This window comes from Lontra canadensis, unplaced genomic scaffold (genome assembly GCF_010015895.1).
Source record: "Lontra canadensis isolate GAN:19392208 unplaced genomic scaffold, GSC_riverotter_1.0 scaffold104, whole genome shotgun sequence".
NCBI classification, from domain to species: Eukaryota; Metazoa; Chordata; class Mammalia; order Carnivora; family Mustelidae; genus Lontra; species Lontra canadensis.
This window is the reverse complement of record NW_022631098.1, coordinates 4,675,129-4,693,711: the sequence shown is the minus strand read 5'-3', so window position 1 is coordinate 4,693,711 and position 18,583 is coordinate 4,675,129. Positions and strand designations below refer to the sequence as shown.

The 18,583-nt window shown below is 44.2% G+C and overlaps 1 protein-coding gene across 1 annotated transcript in view; it reads right to left on the bottom strand.

The window, feature by feature from the left end:
• Positions 1 to 390: 390 nt before the first annotated feature.
• The window catches only part of CUNH11orf53 (chromosome unknown C11orf53 homolog), a 32,788-nt gene continuing 14,595 nt past the window's right edge, over positions 391 to 18,583 (bottom strand). Inside the window, exons 3-5 of the mRNA XM_032838361.1 lie at positions 5,248 to 5,290; positions 2,498 to 2,802; positions 391 to 1,287 (exon numbers count right to left, since the gene is read on the bottom strand). Of these exons, the coding sequence (XP_032694252.1) occupies positions 886 to 1,287; positions 2,498 to 2,802; positions 5,248 to 5,290 (750 nt within the window). The 3' untranslated portion in view covers positions 391 to 885. The remainder of the gene's footprint in view (positions 1,288 to 2,497; positions 2,803 to 5,247; positions 5,291 to 18,583) is intronic.

Sequence of the window (18,583 nt, the reverse complement as noted above, 5' to 3'; positions counted from 1 at the left end):
TTTTTGGATGAGACTCATTTTTGGACATCCCAGACTTTAGGGCAGAATCAAAGCTATGTATTTATGAAGCCATAGTCTCCTGCCCTCATCCTGTTTTAAAGACAATAAAACATTTGTATGTGGTGCTATATTTTTACAGGGCCTTCATAAGTCACTAAGGAAGAAATGTATATAATATTTTTCTCTTTAAAAATTTTAAAAGAAGATTATTTATTATTTATCATTTATTTATTATCATTTATTTATTTAGAAAGGGGGGAGGGGCAGAGTAGGAGGGAGAGAACTGAGTACAGAGCCTGATGTGGGGCTCGATTCCATGACCTTGAGATCACTACCTGAGCCAAAATCAAGAGTTAGTTGCTCAACTGATTGAGCCACCCAGGTGCCCCAATACTTTCCTCTTTAAAAATCACATGGCATAAAATGAGTTTTGTTATATGTGCCCTAATCTATATTATGTCCTATGCTTTCTCTCTTACTATAGAACACACTTAGTTCATAACTAAGAAAAACTGAACAGTTTATTTCATGATCTACACAAACTTTTTAATGTAATTTGAGAAAAATATGAGTGCTAATGATGATATTTCAAAGGTAACAGAAATTCGGAAATGTGATGGGTTACTACAGTTCCAACGCCACACGCGTAGCCTGTGTCTCACTAGAATATAGTCCCTGATATCCTGAATTAACGTGAGGCTGTATTTCAGTGGGGCTGTGGGAGGGAGGATTACGAATAAATGCTGCGGTCCCTCTACAAAGGGTGGCACGATGGCCTGTTCTGGACATCCAGTTCCAAACGAGCTGGAAAGACCCTGAAAACAATCTGCCAAATCCAGAAGCCAGCTCAGAGGCCAGCACGGCCGGAGTCCCGTGGCACACGCCTCAGTAAGCTCTACGGCATTCGTAGGACCCCCAGGCCATGCTCCCGTCTTCCTTGGTCCATGAAGAAGGGTCCTGAAGGCCAGACGTGTCTGCCCCCTCATCCGGGGAGAGGGGCACCACCTTGTGTGGTAGGTCGTTGGACATGGTCATGAGAGGGGTGAAGGGATAGGGGGGTGGCGTGGGGTACCCCGGCACGTGGTACAGATCCTCTAGCGCGTGCAGTGAGTAGGGCTGAGCCCCGGCCAGGGGGGCCCCCCAGCTGGAGCTCCTGTGCGGGGTGGCGCTCCCCGACTCCAGCTGGGAGAGGCAACTCACGCTGGGCGACAGGGTCTGCTGGGTGTCGGTGGGTACGGGGTCGGGCTGGCTGAGACCATCGGGCAGTGTTTGCTCCCACGAGTCCCTCTGAGGAGAATGGAAAGGTGCCTGGGGTTAGTCACCAGGGGACACTCGGATGCAGACAGACTTCCTCACCAACACAGGCTGCTGGCAGACGCAGCTTCCAGGGCGGACTCGGTGTCCCCTCTCTGCTGTTCCAGCCTCCTTACCAGGCAGCTCTCCCCTCTGGGGTTTGACACCAGCAGTGTCTGACTCTAGCACCGGACCCCCTAGATCTATTACAGTCCCTTTTCCCAGAAAACATTAAATGAGTAAAATGGGAGAACAACAGAATGGACATTTATACAGCATTTTACCATTTCCAACATTCCATGTCTTGCATTCCTTTTGAGCCTCACAATACATGGGCTCCTAATGCCCGTTCCACCCTGGCGACGGCAGCTCCGGCTCCTCCACGAGGGAGGGGGTCTCTGAAGCATGTAGTGGGCTTTTGCCCTCCGTGAGCCAAGAGGTAGAAGCTTCCGTAGGCTTGGAGCTAGAAAGGTTTGGGTTCAGTCCCTGACCGTGCCCGTTACTCCGTTCCTGACTTTGAGTACCTCACTTTGTTCATCTGTAAAATGGGGCTTCAGTAAGTCTATCCGGAGCTGTTGCAAGTGTTCAAGGAACAGAGGCACACGGAGGCTCCTGCTTGGAGCAGGTACTCCGTGATCGTGTTAGTTACCCCCTCCCCCCTTTAGTCCCATTTTTAGAGACTCATTCCTGTAGTTGAAGACTTCGCAGCTTTCTCTAAGAGGGGTGTTAGTATTCTTCAGATCTCTGTGAACTCACCTCTGCTAGGACTGAGGGAGACCAGATTCTATAGGGTGGAAAGGTCGTGGGAGGGGCGGCCTGGGGGCTGGGAGGAAGAAGGGCCTGATGTGCCACCCTGACGGGGTACGGCCTGGTCTGTGGGAGACGGGACCTCAGTGCTCTTTCCTTGTGTGCGGGAGGAAGATGGGCGAGCATCTGGCAAGATTAGCAGAGCGCTGACAAAGTGGGTAGAGATCCTGCGGTGTGGTCGTCCCTTCCCTGGCCCCAGGATGGCCCCGCTCGCCATCACGGTGGGTGTGGACCTTTGAGGGAGGCCCCTCGGAGCGCGTCCTGGCCCAGCAGCCTCAGGGGTGCGCAGGGCGAGCCAGAGCTTGCTTCCACCCGGTTCGCAGGCGCAGGGCCTGGCCAGGTGAGCGCGATCCCGGGCCTCGCCTTGCTCCCGAACCGTGACCACGGGCATACTCACAAGCACGAAGTGCGTGCTGGGGTCCCCAGCGAAGGGTGGCGGCAGGAGTGGCGGCAGGGGCGAGGCGCCAAACAGAGAGCCGGTGTTGGGGGTCAGGCCGGGGGGCCGGTGGTCTCCGTAGGGCTCTGGGAAGTAGGAATCCAGGAGGCCCTGGTGGCTCTGCCCCGTGGGGGCCTCGCAGGCAAAGGGCTTGGCCGCTGGGCCTGAGCTGCAGACCTCGTTTGCAAGCTGTCTGGTGTTGTGGAAGTCTGAGTCAGAGAGGAACGATCTTCTGACCCCGTAGTAACTCGACATTACCGGTGAACCTGTTGCCAAACGGAAAACAAACGGTCAAAAATGTCCCCATGGGAAGTCTGGGCCTATCTGTGGCCGCTGAGACTCTCCACGAGGGAAATGGTCTTTCTAACGCGGGCCGGATACCAGGGCAAACGCTGAAACAGAGAGAGGTCTTGAAAAGCATTAAATATTGCTGCATTGCCTCTTCTAACCCGTCCAGCCCAAGCAACCAATGTGTTTCGGCTTCACTCTGCCTTCGGAGAGCAGTTCATTGGGCGTGGTGCGGACACGCTTCTCCCTCACTCACTCAACACGCCGTGCATTTCCTGTGTTCCAGTTACTGCTCGAGGAAAAGTCTGGCCCTAAAGGGAAAAGAAAATGTCTTTTTCTCAGTGTCCGAGCTCTGTCCCCATATCACAGGACTGTTAACAACAGGCTGCTTCTGGGCGTCTGTAACCTTGTGCTGCTGTAACCCCACGCCACATCAGAGTAGCTCCTACTCCTTTGTGTACTGACCTTCTGACATGTGTCTTGTACCCGGCAGGCAGCATGATGGCTCACCTGCTTTGGGATGGTGGGGCGTCTGTGCCACCGAATCAGAGGACTTCAAAAAATGTGTTTTCTGGCTTCGAAGAGTCTCGTGTTATTTGCTGCCCTCTTGTGTCCATGCCGAGTCCCTGACTCAGTTCACCTGGGCCCTGGGAGAGTTGGGGAAGAGAATACCTCCCGCGAAAAGGTTCCCTTGGCGAAAACAGGGGAAGGAGCGGAAGCTAAGAAGAATCTCATTTATGGCAAGGCCTGTAGAAATGTTCCATAAAGGAAGAGAGGTGTTTGCCGCAGCCTTCCAGCCCAGCAGCTCGGCTTGTAGCGCGTGACCATTTAGAACACGTTCAGGGACGTAGACCGTAGCTCTGTCAAGTGAATGGTTTGATTATTCCAGCTGGTGGTGGATGTGGTCTGATTCGCTGAGATCTACACCTCGAGGTCACAGAAAGGCTGAGCTGGGAGAGGATGCAGGTGCCTTTCTGACCTTCCCCCAAACAGAGCAGGCCACTTGTGGACTCTGTCCCCACCCACTCTGCTCTCTCGTCCACAAGGAGAGAAGACCCTTCTCCCTGGTTGCTGGGACACAGTCACACATCACTCTACCCACATGGCTCTTTGGCCCTTGCCACGCGGTGTGGTGCTGGATGTTATGCTCACTACTCCCGCACCGGAGTTACAAACCTCTTTCTAAACCACCTGTCACCTCCATGGGGCAGAGCTTGTGTCTTACACATTTGCTGTAAATCCAGGAGGATAATACTGGGTTCCACAATTATATGTAAATCTATTCATTCATTCAGAGGAAATCAAAACTCCGTGTAGAAACTTCCATCAAATTCTACTCACTCTACTCTCCTCTTAAATTCCCTAACCCCAAATTTCTAATCTGCTTGTGAATTGGAAAGCTGCCGTTAGGGATTTCATCATAAGCATAGTTTCACAGAAGAAAAAAAACATGTGCACGTGGAAAATTAATATCAATAGAAAAAATTCTGTTTCGTGCCATGAATTTATATCCATGGGACTCATTAAGGCTGAAAAGAAAATGAAGAATAGGTAAACGAGGCTTCCAGGATCTCATGTCTTCGCTTCCAATTTCCAAATAAAAGCCACCAACAAGAAAAAAAAAAAACCCTGTGCTCTCTTCAGCATATATTTTTTTCTCTTTAAAAAGGGGAACGATAATTTGAGATAGTAAGAAAAGCTGCAAAAATGTCCTTCTATAGAAGGGAGCAGATTCCAGGGATGGTAACCATGATTGGAAAACACAACACGAGACACTCAGATAAGTGGCATCTTCTGTGGTTCTCATTCCTCTTCTTACCCAGCTCTGAAGCTTACTGAGATTGCTGAGAAAACCTGTGCCACTTCTGAAAGGAGTATGTGTGTGTATGTGTGTGCGTGTGCGTGTGCACGCATGTTCACGGGAGTCCCCAACCCTATCACTAAGAATGAGAATGCCCCTTTCCTATCCCTGCGGGAGGACGTAATGAGACATATGCACTGAAATGAAGACCAGATGCTTATCTAAGCGCCTGACCTCTAGAGAGCACCCAATAAATGGTAGTTCCTCCATCTGCCCACCGGCCTCTCTCTTGTTTTAAAGCAGGTGCACAATCTGTCAGATCATGGTGCTGGAATTTTATACATTTTAAAATTGTATCAAGGGCCTAATGGTTATTGTTTCTGCTTGGTAAGCTTCTGCTGGGCAAGGGATGGAAAGGCTGCCTTCAAGACAGAATGAACTCTGAATTCAGGAATGACTGAATTAAGTCTGTCTTCACTGATTTTACATTTTAAAAATGCCTAGTTTGAAAAAGTAAAATTTCCAAAGTGCCATAAGGCAGTTATAAAAGAACGGAAACCCCAGAGCCTGACTTGAACACAAACGGGAATTAATCACCTGCTCCTTGAGCTCAAGTACTCACCGGGCATCTGAGTGAACGGAGACTGGGGGTTGCTGGCACCGCTCTGGAAGGCAAAAGGCAAAGAGAATGCAAGTGTTTTCTTTAGTTGTTAAGTTTGAGTTAAAAAAAAAAAAAGATTAGGGATACATTTTATTTGCTTTATTTTCTGATACTAAGATTATTTGGGGGTTAAATTGGGAGGGCAAGTGAGAATCAGAATTCAAGTGTCAGGAGGTGCCTGGGGGGCTCAGTTGAGGGTCCAGCTCTTGAATTCCATTCAGGTCCTGATCTCAGGCACTCGGCGGAGGGCGGGGGGAGTCTGCTCGGGATTCTCCCACTCCGTCTGCATCTCCTCCTGCTAGTGTGCTCGCTCACTCTCTTAAATAAATAAATCTTAAAAAAAAAATTCAAGTATCAGGGAACCAAGTTTTACAAGAGATGAGAGAAACCAAAGTTAGAGTCTGTTAAACATGCCAAAAAGCACAGGCTATATGAAATGGACTAATCTGTCTTCTGTTTTTTATTGTTCATGGCAAATGTAGATCAAGTGATTTAAGTACATACAGGACCTTTGAAAATATAACTACATTAAGATGAGGTCATACTGAATTGGGGGGGACCCTAAATCCAACATGACTGGTGTCCCTCTAAGCAGAGGAGAAAGACACACAGAGACACAGACACAGAGGGGAGAAGGCTACGTGGAGACAGCGGCAGAGATCTGAGGGATGCGACCTCCAGTTACGAACCAGCAACCACGGCGGCAGGAAGAGGGGGGTGTGCCCCCCTGGAGCCTTCGGAGGGAGCTGGCCCTGCTGACACCTTGATTTTGGACTTCTAGTCTCCAGATGGTGCGACAATACCTTTCCATCACTTTAAGAGCCCCGCCCTCCATTTGTGGCACTTGTTACCGCAGCCCTAGGAAAGCTACTATAACTGTCAAGTTACTGATGGTGAAGCAGTCACGGCAGTGTCCTGTGGGAAGTGTTGGGGTTGGGGAAAGACGGAGTGAGCGGGGCACCTAAGCTGGGATCAGTGGGGTGGGGAACGCATCCTGGGGCAGGGAAGGGGGGGTGTTGCCGATGCTGACCTCTGGAGGAAGCGTATCCAGCCAGGTGTGCTGAGTCCTAAAATACACAGTTGCAAATTCTAGCTCCACGATGCCCAGGAACAAAGTGATACAAGGAAAAAAGCTGTTGTAGAAATTAAGAGTTCTCAACATCTGGTTCTTTGGATCTGAGCTCCTGACCCTCACAGAGCTATAGATTCTCAAAATTTGGAAGAGATTTTATACAGGGCTTCGTGCTACCTCCCACCAGGGCCAAAATCCAAAGCCCACATTATTAACACTGGGTGCAGCTAGCTTCCAGGGCTGCAGAGCCCAGCGCCCACTCTGAAAGCCCACTTCTTCTCTGGGCACTTCTGTCACAAAGCAGGCAGAAAAGAATCACCTTCTTCTTTCTCATCTTTTTTGGTCCATACACAATTGGGTTCATCCCTTCTTCCATATATGGCTCTTCAAATATTTGAAGAGAACCCTTTATTTCCCCAAATGTCTTCATCAGTTTGGGCTGCTATGCCAGATGCTGTAGACTGGGTGGCTTGAACAGGAAACATTTCTCCCAGTGCGGGAGGCTGGAAGGGTGCCCGTGTGGTCGGGGTCTGGGTGGGGGCCCTCTTCCTGCTTTACACATGGCTGGCTTCTCACTCTGTCTTCATGTAGGAGAAAGAGAGATCATCTCTCTCATGCATCTTCTCCTAGGAGGGCACTAATCCCATTCACCAGGGCTCCACCCTCACAACCTAATTCCCTCCCAAAGGCCCCATTTCCAAACACCATCACATTGGGCCTTAGGGCTTTACACATGAATGCTTTTTTTTTTTTTTTAAAGAAAGGTTTTTTTTTTTGTTTGTTTGTTTGTTTTTTGAGATTTTATTTGTTTACTTGACAGAGCACAAGCAGGCTGACCAGCAGGCAGAGGAAGAAGGAGAAGCAGGCTTCCCACTGAGCAGGGAGCCCCATACGATGCTCGATCCCAGGACCCTGGGATCATGACCTGAACTGAACCACTCAGGCGTCCCTAACATATGAATTCTGAGGGGACACAGGCATTCAGCTCATAGCACTAAACTGGCATTCAGTCTTCACACTGACGAAATCCTTAGAACGTTAACCCTCACTGTGCATCTCCTAACCTACATGAGAATGTGTTCTCTTGTATTTTAGCTCGTTTCTTTATATTACATCTTCCCAAGTTAGATGTCGTAATTGTCACCATCTTATGAAGTAAATCTGTATTAGATTTACTTATATGTTCATCATTTTCTTCGCTTACTCTTCTTTGAGACTTTTTTTTTTAAAGATTCATTTTCCATCTTCTTAAAGTAATCCTTGAGAAAATTCCTTTCCTGTAGGTGATGTTGGTGGTAAAATGTTTCAGTTTCCATTTGTCTGAAAATATCGTGTCTTTTTCTCTTATACTTGAAAGATAATACTGCTAGGTCCACAATTGTAACTTTATAGCTATTCCTCTTTCCCCATTTCTTTTTTTTAAAAAATATTTTAAATTAAGATTTTATTTATTTATTTGACAGACAGAGATCACAAGTAGGCAGAGAGGCAGGCAGAGAGAGAGGGGGAAGGAGGCTCCCCGCTAAGCAGAGAGCCCAATGCGGGACTTGATCCCAGGACCCTGAGATCATGACCTGAGCCGAAGGCAGAGCCTTAACCCACTGAGCCACCCAGGGGTTCCCTCTTTCCCTATTTCAAAGGTACCCCCTCACTGTCTTTCGGCTTCCAAGATTGCTGCTGACCTTGTGGTTACACTTTGGACAATTTTTCTTTCCTTTCTGACTGCTTTTTAAAAAAAATTATTATGGAGGTGTAGTTGACACACGATGTTATTACTGGTTAGATGTACAACCTGGTGATTTGTCAATTCTGTACATCCCTCAGTGCTCAACCATGGTGAGTGCAGTCACCATCTGTCATCATACAACGTAACTACGAGATTGTTGACCATGTTTCCTGTACTGTGCTTTCCATCTGTGACATTTATTTTGTAGCTGGAGGTTTGTACCTCTTAATCTCCTTTACCCATTTTACCCGTTCCCCCATGGCAACCACCCGTTTGTTCTCGGTATTTAAGAGTCTGTTTGTTACTCGCTTAGCTTTATACCCTCTAGCTCCATCCATGTTGCTGGAAATGGCAAGATTTTATCCTCTTATGGCTGAGTAACAGTCCACTGTATATATATACACCACATCTTCTTTATCCATTCATCTACTGAAGGACACTTGGGCTGCTTCCGTAAGTTGACTACTGTAAATAATCCTGTCATAAACTGGGTATTGTAGCATGTATGTCTTTCAACTAGTGTTTTTGTATTCTTTGGATAAAGACCCAGTCATGGAATCACTGGACCATAGGGTAGTTCTATTTTTAACTTTTTGAGGAAACTCCATACTGTCTTCCACAGGGGCTGCACCAGCTTGCATTCCCACCAATGGTGCACGACGGTTCCTTTCTCTCCACATCCTTGCCAACACTTGTTTCGTGTTTTTGGTTGTAGCCATTCTGACAGGTGTGAGCTGGTATCTCATTGTGGTTTTGATTTACATTTCTCTGATGATAAATGATGTTGAGAATCTTTTCATGTGTCTAATGGCCATCTAGTATTTTCTTTGGAAAAAAAGATTCTATTCAGGTCTTCTGCCTATCTTTAAAAATCTCTACTTTTTAATATACTCCCTTTGTCTTCAGTTTTCTTGAAATTAACCTCATTTTACTTCTGCAAATTTTCAACTTACCTCTCTTTAGATATAGCCCTGTCTGTGTCATCACGATTCTCTCCTTCTGGCACTCTGTTTAGATATATGTTAAACCTTTTACCTTTATCCTCTATATCCCAAACTTCCCAATATTTTTCTCTATATCCATGAGTCTCTGTTCTGTATTTTGCGATAAATGGCTACAGACTTCTTCAGATCTACATCCAGTTCACTAATTCTTTCTTCAGTGTAGTTAGTTGGTTGTTTACTCATACACTGCATTTTTAAAATGATTAGTGAATACATATTTTTTCATTTCTATAAATTCCATTTGATTTTTAAAAAACTTGATTGGTAATTTTTGATAGTCTCTAGTTGACTGTTTGCTATTTATTAAGTTACTGTATATTTTGTATTTGGTAATTCTACTATCTAAAAGTCCTAGGAATTTTAATTTGTTTATTGTTTATGCTGACTCTCACTCATAGTGGTTTGCTTCCTTATGCATTTGGTGGTCTTTGGTTGAAGCTTATATCTGATGAACCTTAATCTGTAAAAATCTGGGTCCTAATTTGAGACTGCTTTCCCCAGAAGATTTATGTTTATATTTCTAGGGAGCCAGTTCCCTTCCAGTTTCCCCAGGTTGATCCTGGAGTCCCAAATTCAGCTCCCAAACGTTGGTTACTGTTCAAGGACCAGTTCATGTATAAGGCTGATTTGGACACCTGTTCTCAGGGGAACTTGCCTTTTTGGTGTGATCACCTTCTCATCACTCAATGGCTTAATTTCTGATCAAACTTTTCTCCAGAGTCATGCCAACACTTCTCCCCCCAGTATCCCCCTTGCTTCAGAGATTTCCCTTATTTCCTGCTAGGTCAACAACTGATTAAAATGTGTTTTATGCAGTACCCAGTTTTGTTGTGGGTGAGATCTCCCCACCTCCAGACCATCTAGTCTGACCAAAACAACTGAATAGCTAAATATTGCAACTAGATGTAGATATCTTTCTAGCATAAAAGATTCTATTTTCTCATAATTTCTGAATTATCTCATAGGGATTTAAATTATAACAGAAATAATTCATAAACCCATACTTGTTATTTCATAAGCAAACTGTTAACCACATGCCCACATGTATTATACATATTATCTCATTTAATAATCACCACAATCCCCAAAGACAGGTAATATTATTCTCATCTTAATGATGAAGGACTAGAGAACAGAGAAATAACCCACATTATTTAGTAGGTGGACCTGATAGTGATAGTGGTGGGTGAGATCCAATAAGCATCTTTGGAATTTCAGAACTCATTTCTTAACTAAAGCACTGTGCTGCCTCCCACGCTTTTTAATATCTCAAAAACAAAAATACAAACATATCATATATAGTTTAACTTTCTTTTTGGTATACATGAGACTTAGGGACATCCAGAGAGAGCATGTAATTATATGAAAGCTCACAAAGAAGACTTAGTGAGATTAATACTCTCCTGTCTGACACACACACACACACACACACACACACACACACACACACATATATATTCATGAATATACTATTTTGGGGGATCAGCTTTATTGAGGTACAATTTACATATAATTAAATTCCCAAATTTTAAACATACAATTTGATGAATTTTGACAAATTTTGACAGACTCCTATGACCCACTACTATAATTATGACATAAAACATTTTCATCAAATTACTAGCTCTAATGCGTCCTGCCCTCTCTCTGGTGGCCTGAGAAATATTTAGGGGGGTAAATATAAAAGACAATGATAATGCACCATGTCAGTTTGCCTCACAGAACAACAAATAATTGAGTTCTAAAGGCCCTGGGTAAGGACTGAGAACTTCACTGGAAAGATTTCAGAGCTCATTCCCTCATCTCATTCTCAGATTTTATAGGTTGAGAGAGAAGAGCCTAAAATATGAGTCTTTAGCATGTCACTAATTGTCGTTGCACATACGAAGGGAAAACTTACATTCCTTTCTTCCTCGTTCAAAATATTATGTTCATACATTTACCTCTTACCCTATGAATCCTTCAGGAATAATATTGAAGAGCTCATAACTTTTGACCAATAAGATGGTATATAATTTTTATTTTGCATACTGCAAACAACAGGATCCTGCATTGCCAGGTAGCCAAATTCAGAGGTTTATATTTGAATGAAATTTGCCAGTCTGCAACTTCCTGTAGCTAACACAGCAGCCTCACAGCTGCCCCAAAGCCCCTCCATGAAAATGAGTTAATTTGAACTAATGGGTCACCGAGGTAGTAAAGTGATAAGATTAGGAGTTTCACCTTGACTACATTTATTATCATTTTTGTGACCCCATAATATTTTGGGTGCCAGCCTATTTAAAGAAATATCTTGAAATGTACTAAGGAAAAGATCCCTGACTGACGTAAGGTTTTTCGCCCTGGTATATGGTGTATTTTTAAATTCTAATGACATAGTTTAGAAAGCGTCTCTTTAATTTTTGCTACTAATGCTAAAATAATAATCATAGACCCTTATGAATAGCTGGGTTCCCTTTTAAAGGAATCCGTAGCACTTTATATATTTAATATCTCATTGTCATTACACCTATGGTTGAGAGATGGGTCAAGCTGGTGATACTATACTCAACATTCTAAAGCCATGTTTGTTTGTTTTAGATTTATATATTTATTTGAGAGAGAGAGAGAGAGAATAAGCAGGAGGGAAAGAAGAAAGAATCTGAAGCAGACTGCACACTGAGTGCAGAGCCTGATGCGGGTCTGGGTCCCATGAGTGCGAGATCATGACCTGAGTCAAAAACCAAGAGTTCAGATGCTTAACCAATGAGTCACACCGGCGCCCCTAAAACCAGGTTTTAAGATCTGGATTTAGACCCACCATAGGTCATGTAATTTTCCTTCAACTTTGAAATGAATATGAAGTCAATGCTGGAGGTAACACAGTGAGTCCATGGTTATCCATGCTAGGTTGGAGTACCTTCTTCCAGAAGAAAATGGGCACGGAGAATCAGATGCCTCTCTTAATGTTAAAGTATGTGGTAGAAGCAGGGACATTCTGACTGGTGTGAAATCTTATACTATGAATGAACTATGCCAAACCTGTTCTAATTTTATTCATTTTGCAATGTTTGAGGCAGGTTTTGATTTATGGGCCACTTATCTGAGCTGCATAGTAATTTAACCATAAATAAGAAGAACAGTCCATGATGAATAGGAACTACAGTTGGAAGCATCTATCTACCATGTGTCAGGTCCTTTATATGAGGTTATCTTATTATAAACTAGATATTATCATCTCAGGTTTACAAACAAGGAAACCAAAGCCAAGCATCAGAGAGGTTAAGTACTATGCTCAATATTGCCCTTCTAGTAAATTCCAGAACCAGATTTCAACCCAGAGTCTCTGACTACCAAATTTCTGCTCTTCAGTGATGTAACAAGCAAGTTAGGTCACTTCCTGGGCACCTCTGATGGGCCAGGCGTGGGGCTGAGTGTTGCAAGTTCGAGACGAAATGCAACTCCAGAGCTTAGATTGGGATCTACTTTGGGAGACAAGACGTCTGTGGTAGATTAACTATGGCCATCACTGCTTTGCAGCCTCTCCCACGCAGAAGTGGAGTCTGTCCCTCTACCTCTTGAGTCTAGGATGGTTTTGTCACTTGCTCTAACAGAATGTAATAGAAGTGATGTGGTGTGTACTCATTGGTTAAGCATCTGAACTCTTCAGAGTCTAGGCCTCAAGAGGATGTGTAACATTCACCTTCTCCTGCTTGAAATACTGCCTTATCATCTCTTAAGGAAGTCAGTCTCAACTTCTGGAGGATGAGTGACTGTGGAAGTGAATTCCAGTGCTCCTCCTGACGGCGAATACCAACTGCCAGACGTGTGAAGGAGGCCATCTTGGACTCCCAGCACGGATGAACCTCCAGCTAAGGGCCACTGTACGACTGAGCCACGGGGAAACCATCAGCCGAACATCCAGCCAGCCCACAGAACTGTGAGAAATATAGGTAATAGTTATTGTCACCTACTAAGGTTAGGGTGCATTCTCACACAGCAGCAAGTAACTGGTGCAGACGCACCCAGGACAAAGTCTCTCATAGTGCAGAGCTCATGAACTCCAGTGCAGGCTAGATTGTATAGTGGAGGCGCAGGCTAGATCGTATAGTGGGGGTGGGGTGGAGTGTGTTGCTGCCTAGGGGGAGGCAAGTGAGCACATCATACAGGGGGAGATACTGGAGTCCATGCACCCATGCACTAGAGCGTGGCCCACGTTCTACACACTCTGGAAGTCAGACAAGGGGGGAACTGAGGTATAGAGGACTTAAAATGGACACTGAAGGATGAGGGGGTGCAGGCAAGAGAAAGGAGGCTCCCAGGTGCGAGGAGGGACTGGGGGAAGGCGGCTGGACACACTATATTGTGGGAGAGATCTGAGTCTGGTTTTGAAGGATTAGAGGAAATCAGGAAGCAGACAGGATATGGGCCATTGTATTTGAGGAGAAAAGCAAAGGCTGGAATGTGTGGTCAGTGTGTCATGGACATGGAAATGGCAGGAAGCATGCAGACAGAAGGCTGAAAAGTGGTGGAGGGTGTAGGAGCCGGGTTATAAAGGGTTTTTATGAGCCATGCTAAGGAGCTTGGACTTTGCCCTATAGCAGGCAATGGTCTTTTAGAAACTCATTAGCCATGTGGACACAGCAGTATTGGCATTCCAGCAAATTTAATCTGGTGCTGAATATGGTGGGTCAGGAATGGATGATGGATGAGTGTACGGGGTCTTGCAACTGAACAGAGATCCAGTGATGAGGGGGTCCGATGGGCTGTCCTCGGGGTGGAGTGTCAGGATGTCAGCATGTAAAGTTTATATCAAATTCAAGGTGGCTTTGTTTTAGAGCCTGCCAAAGGCTGACACTTGCTGTGTGAGTGCTGCTGAGGGCTGGGGGCTACCTGTTCCAGATGTACCAATTCCCAGGGCTCTTTCTGTCTTTTCTTCTTTATCACCAACGTCCCTGCTGATGCTTGCGTGTAAAGAGGGGGCTGGCATGTCTCCCTCAGACTGTACTATTTACAAAGAAAAAACCCCTACATTCTGAAATGATTTAATAGTATATTGTATAGTTCCAATAAGCATTTGTGAGGAAGGAATATTGACACAGCTATGCTTGAAAACATTTGCCTTTTATCTACAAAGCCCTAGATTGCCCAGGATTTATCTCACAAAGACATCGCTCATCAGGTTCTGTGCCCTTGGTTTTCATTATCACCAGCCTCTGGCAAAGTAAGTACTACACAGTTGATATAAAACAGAGACATAAAAGGGTTAAATCATTTGCTTAAAGTCTTCAAATGTATAGAGCTAAAACTGAAGACCTCAAGTATTTAGGCTCTCTTGGGGGAAGGGAATTTACCACGAGAATGTGAATTATGCAAGTTTGTAATAGTGCGGGTAAATATTGAACATAGATTTTGATGTTCATTGACTTGCTGGTACAACAACATAATTTCTTTTTAATAAAATGTCATAGACAAATTCTGGAAGATAGTACATGGAACTCAGTGTTGTGACCCTGGGAAAGTAGGACAAGGGGATGAGTAAGCAGGAGAGGTCAGCAGACTTCTATTTTTTACTCTATACCCTTTATTCTGTTTGGAATTTTACTATGCATTCTTTGGTAATTAAAACAGCTCCTTAATAAAAGTTAAAAAAATAGAATTTAAAGCATATCTTTATGGTAAATCTCAAAATTAAAAAAAAAAACAAACTATGATTCCAAGTGTCTTACATTTCTGGTGTATGAACTATTTTATGTCCTTTGGAAAGCTAACACAATTACAGAATTCCAACTTTCTGACAGTTTCTTGACATTTTACTGTTAAAACTCTCCTGCTTGGCATGAAATGACGTCCAGGCTGTCTCTGTGAGAAAGTGATTTCTGTTACCTAAGTTACAAAGTGAAATGCATTTCTTTTACCCCGGTGTGCCTTTGGAGTGCTATTTGTATTTCTGTAGCTAAGTAAGGACAACAGGAGCCACCAGCTACTTGGGGACAAATGGTCCTGTGTGCGGCAGCTGGAACAGAATATGCAGAAAGGTCAGCCTGGCCACGTGGACTCGCCATGGCTGTTTCACCGCAGAGCATGATGATTTTTGCAAGCTGCGGGAAAGAATTCACCACCAGGAAATATTTTAGATTTCATGGTATTAAAAAAAAAAAAAAAACCTACAGAACTACTAGAACAGCTGAAAAAATAAGTTGCTTGCAAAAGGTTCGCCTTTATTATTATTATTTTAAAAAATTTTCTGGAATTGTGAAAGAGCAGGTGGTTGGGTGGGGAATGTGGAAAGAGCCCTGGAAATGTGGTTCAATTCTATAAACAAGGCAGGATAGTGGGCTAATTAAAGTCAGACAATGGGCTATTTTGAAAGGCATAGATAAAGCGTCCATTCAAATGAATGCCAAGGACATAATATGTACCTCTGTATTCAAACATGGGCATTTTGAGTTGACAAGGCATTGCCTGCTCAGAAAACATTTTTTTTTTCTTTTTTAATTCTTTCTGGGCTCATAAAGGGGGTTAGCTGGCAACCTTAAAAAGGATATGCAAAGCCCTGAAATATAAAAGGGAGCAAAAGGTGTGGGGGAGACACTCCCGGGGGAGACACTCCCAGGGTAGACACTGATTCCCTTGAAAACATTACAAATAAGTAAGATCCTTCTGCTGGCAATTCAGAAAAAAAAGTAACATGTACTTATTAAAGAAAAATAACAGTTTTCCTAATAGATTTAGCAATCAAACACAGAGGGACAGTTACTTCTAAAAAAATAAGACAAACAAAACACTAGCAAAGCAAGAAGACACACACTGGGTCAATCGATGACCATCTGTTGAGTCCAGGCAACCAGGAAAATCTTCATAAAGCCAAATCACATGGTAGGGTGGATTCAGTTTATGAGAGTTGAGGCAAAAAGTGATTTTTATAGCAAATTTTAAGAAATCAGAGAAGAGCGTGGGTATTTCTTGTAATGGTTGTACAAGCATTTTTGCACTCGTATGTCTTCAGAGTTTGGGACCACTGCCCAAATCTTATCCTTCTTCTAACTGTGGATTCAATTTCACTTACAAGTGCTTTGTTCTTCGATTTGACAAGACAGTCATGGCTACAATGGCTGGGATTTCTTCCTTGAAAAAGGAAGGTATGGCTGACTCCCTAAATTTAAAGCATGGATAATCATTTTATAGTCTTCTTCTTTTAGCCTCTTCATTATTAAGGCACCACCATTAGCATACCAAAGAGAAGTAGCACAACCTATACATTGTCCAAGTTTCAGCAGGTTTTGGGGGGCAATATCTTGATTAAAATCAGTAAAGACTGATTTTGATATCAGCATTAGCATTAGCATCAGAATTAGCATTGAACCCTAAAAATCGGCTTAGTGTCTAGGAAATGAGACCATTGGTGGTCTACCTTGTTTCATCTTTTCCCAACATTTCATGAGAAGTTAAGAGCATAAGGAAAGTACTCTTCCCTTCCTTAGTGGCTGTTATATGTATCAGGGATATACATATGAGTCTTATAGTGCGTGAAATTATGAGAGAATGCTGGACACCATAGAGACTTGGAGAGCACATAAGAGATGAATCACCAGAGACAGCAGGTCACCTGAGCTGATAAACTCTGCATTCCCTGGGCTCAGGGTTCTGTCTCTTCCAGCCCTCGAAAGGGAGCCGATATGCTCTCTGCCTTCTCAAGGGCGAAGTGACATTCTACATCCATTCCCATGGAGTGAGTCATGGGATACCACCTTCTCAGGTATTTAGGTAATATTAAAAAATGAAACCACACTTTATCAAAAGGCACAGCAGGAGAGGAAGCTACAGGCAAGAGGAAAAGGGCAGTGAGCAGTAGGCTGGGTGAGGGAGGTCCTTGAGATCTCTAGGAGAGCAGCAGAGAAGAGTCTGTAAAGTCAGTGTGGTGTGGTATGACTCTGGTTCAGGAAGTGTTTTCCTCTTTTGATAGAGAGGCCAGGTGCCATGGTGAGCCCAAGAGATCAGAGGTCCAGGAGTGGTGGGGAATGACAGAGAGGAACGATAGTCTGGAAGCGAGTTCTAGGACAGAGCTAGAGATAGGCTCTAGAAGGAGATCAAGAACTTTTTGTGTCTAGTTCTTCTGAGGATGTCTGGGCATCACAGACACTGAGGGTAATGGTTTTAACTGAGACTGGGTGTGGCATCACGTAAACAACCTACAAGAACCACTGCAGGGACAGGAGGGCTGAGGTCAAAGGTCATGACCCACCATCATGCCTGGAACCTGAAGGATCACAAGAGCACTGAGCGGAGGGCCTGAGACAAAGTGGTTATTCCAGTGCTAGTCCTTCCTTGGACCAGAGATGTAAATTAAGAAGGCAAAACAAAGGCAATCCAGCAAACCTGGATCAAATCTACACTCCACTGCTTTCTACCTGATATTTATTTTCCTCATCTAAAAAATAGCTATGAGTGCCACCCTCTCAAGTCCGTGTGCTTCCTGTTGACAAATGGCATATGTTGTAAAGTATATAAATGAAAATTCATAAGTCCCTCTATCAGAGCCTAATGATAAATGATAACTATCATTAGTAAGAATTCTTATCTATCCCAGAGAGAACTGAGGTGACAGGAGGAGACCCAGGCTTCAAAGTCATCTCTGTGGTGCCACCCATACCGTCTTCGACTAGACATTAAGTTAGTGTCAGAACATTTGTGCTCTACATAATCAGTCTCGTGCTTTCTGTGATTTCTCTGCTCCTCATTTCCCTTGAAAACTCAATCTGCAAAGTTCTACTTGAACTAGCGGAAAGGCGACTCATCTTTCTCAGAACAGAGAGGGCTTCAGCTTGGCCTTGGAAGTTGGGGATAGTGTTGGCAGTGGGTGGGACATGTTCTGAGGTCAGGAAAAGCTATCAAGGCAAACTGAACCCTGAGATGGGAAGATCCTAACTCTCTGCTTCTATTCACAAGGGCTCTGAGGCCCAGTGAGAAGAAAGGAGCTGCCCATGATCACTTTGAGCCAGAAGGAAGGGTTGAAACAGACTGAGAAAGGAGCCTTTACTTTTGGTGCAGAAGAGATGTCTTGCATGTGTTTTTCAAAGCTTCAGAGGAATCAGAGACACCTTGAGCTGCTATAATATACAGTTGCCAATTGCCTTACTTCTTTTAAATGCTTCACGAGAAATCCAAATGCAAATTGCAGATACGGACATCACCATGTTTGCACTCGGTGGTGACTGACGTGTGCCTGTGATTGGAGCTGCAAAACAGCAGCTGGGTATGTAACCAAACAAACCTGTAACCAGCAGTGTTGATAGAGAGGCAGACAGTTACGGATGGAGCTAGGCAATACACATCTGTCTCACAGAGTTTCGCCATCTCTCAACAAAGATCAAACACTTTCAATTACTCTAGGCCATAAATGTACTATATGGCACCCATTTACCTTCTGTTACTCCAAATTCTTCCATCAATAGTAACTGTTGTCGTACTTCTTACTGTGTTTACAACGTTTTCCTTCCAGAAATAATTAGTAAA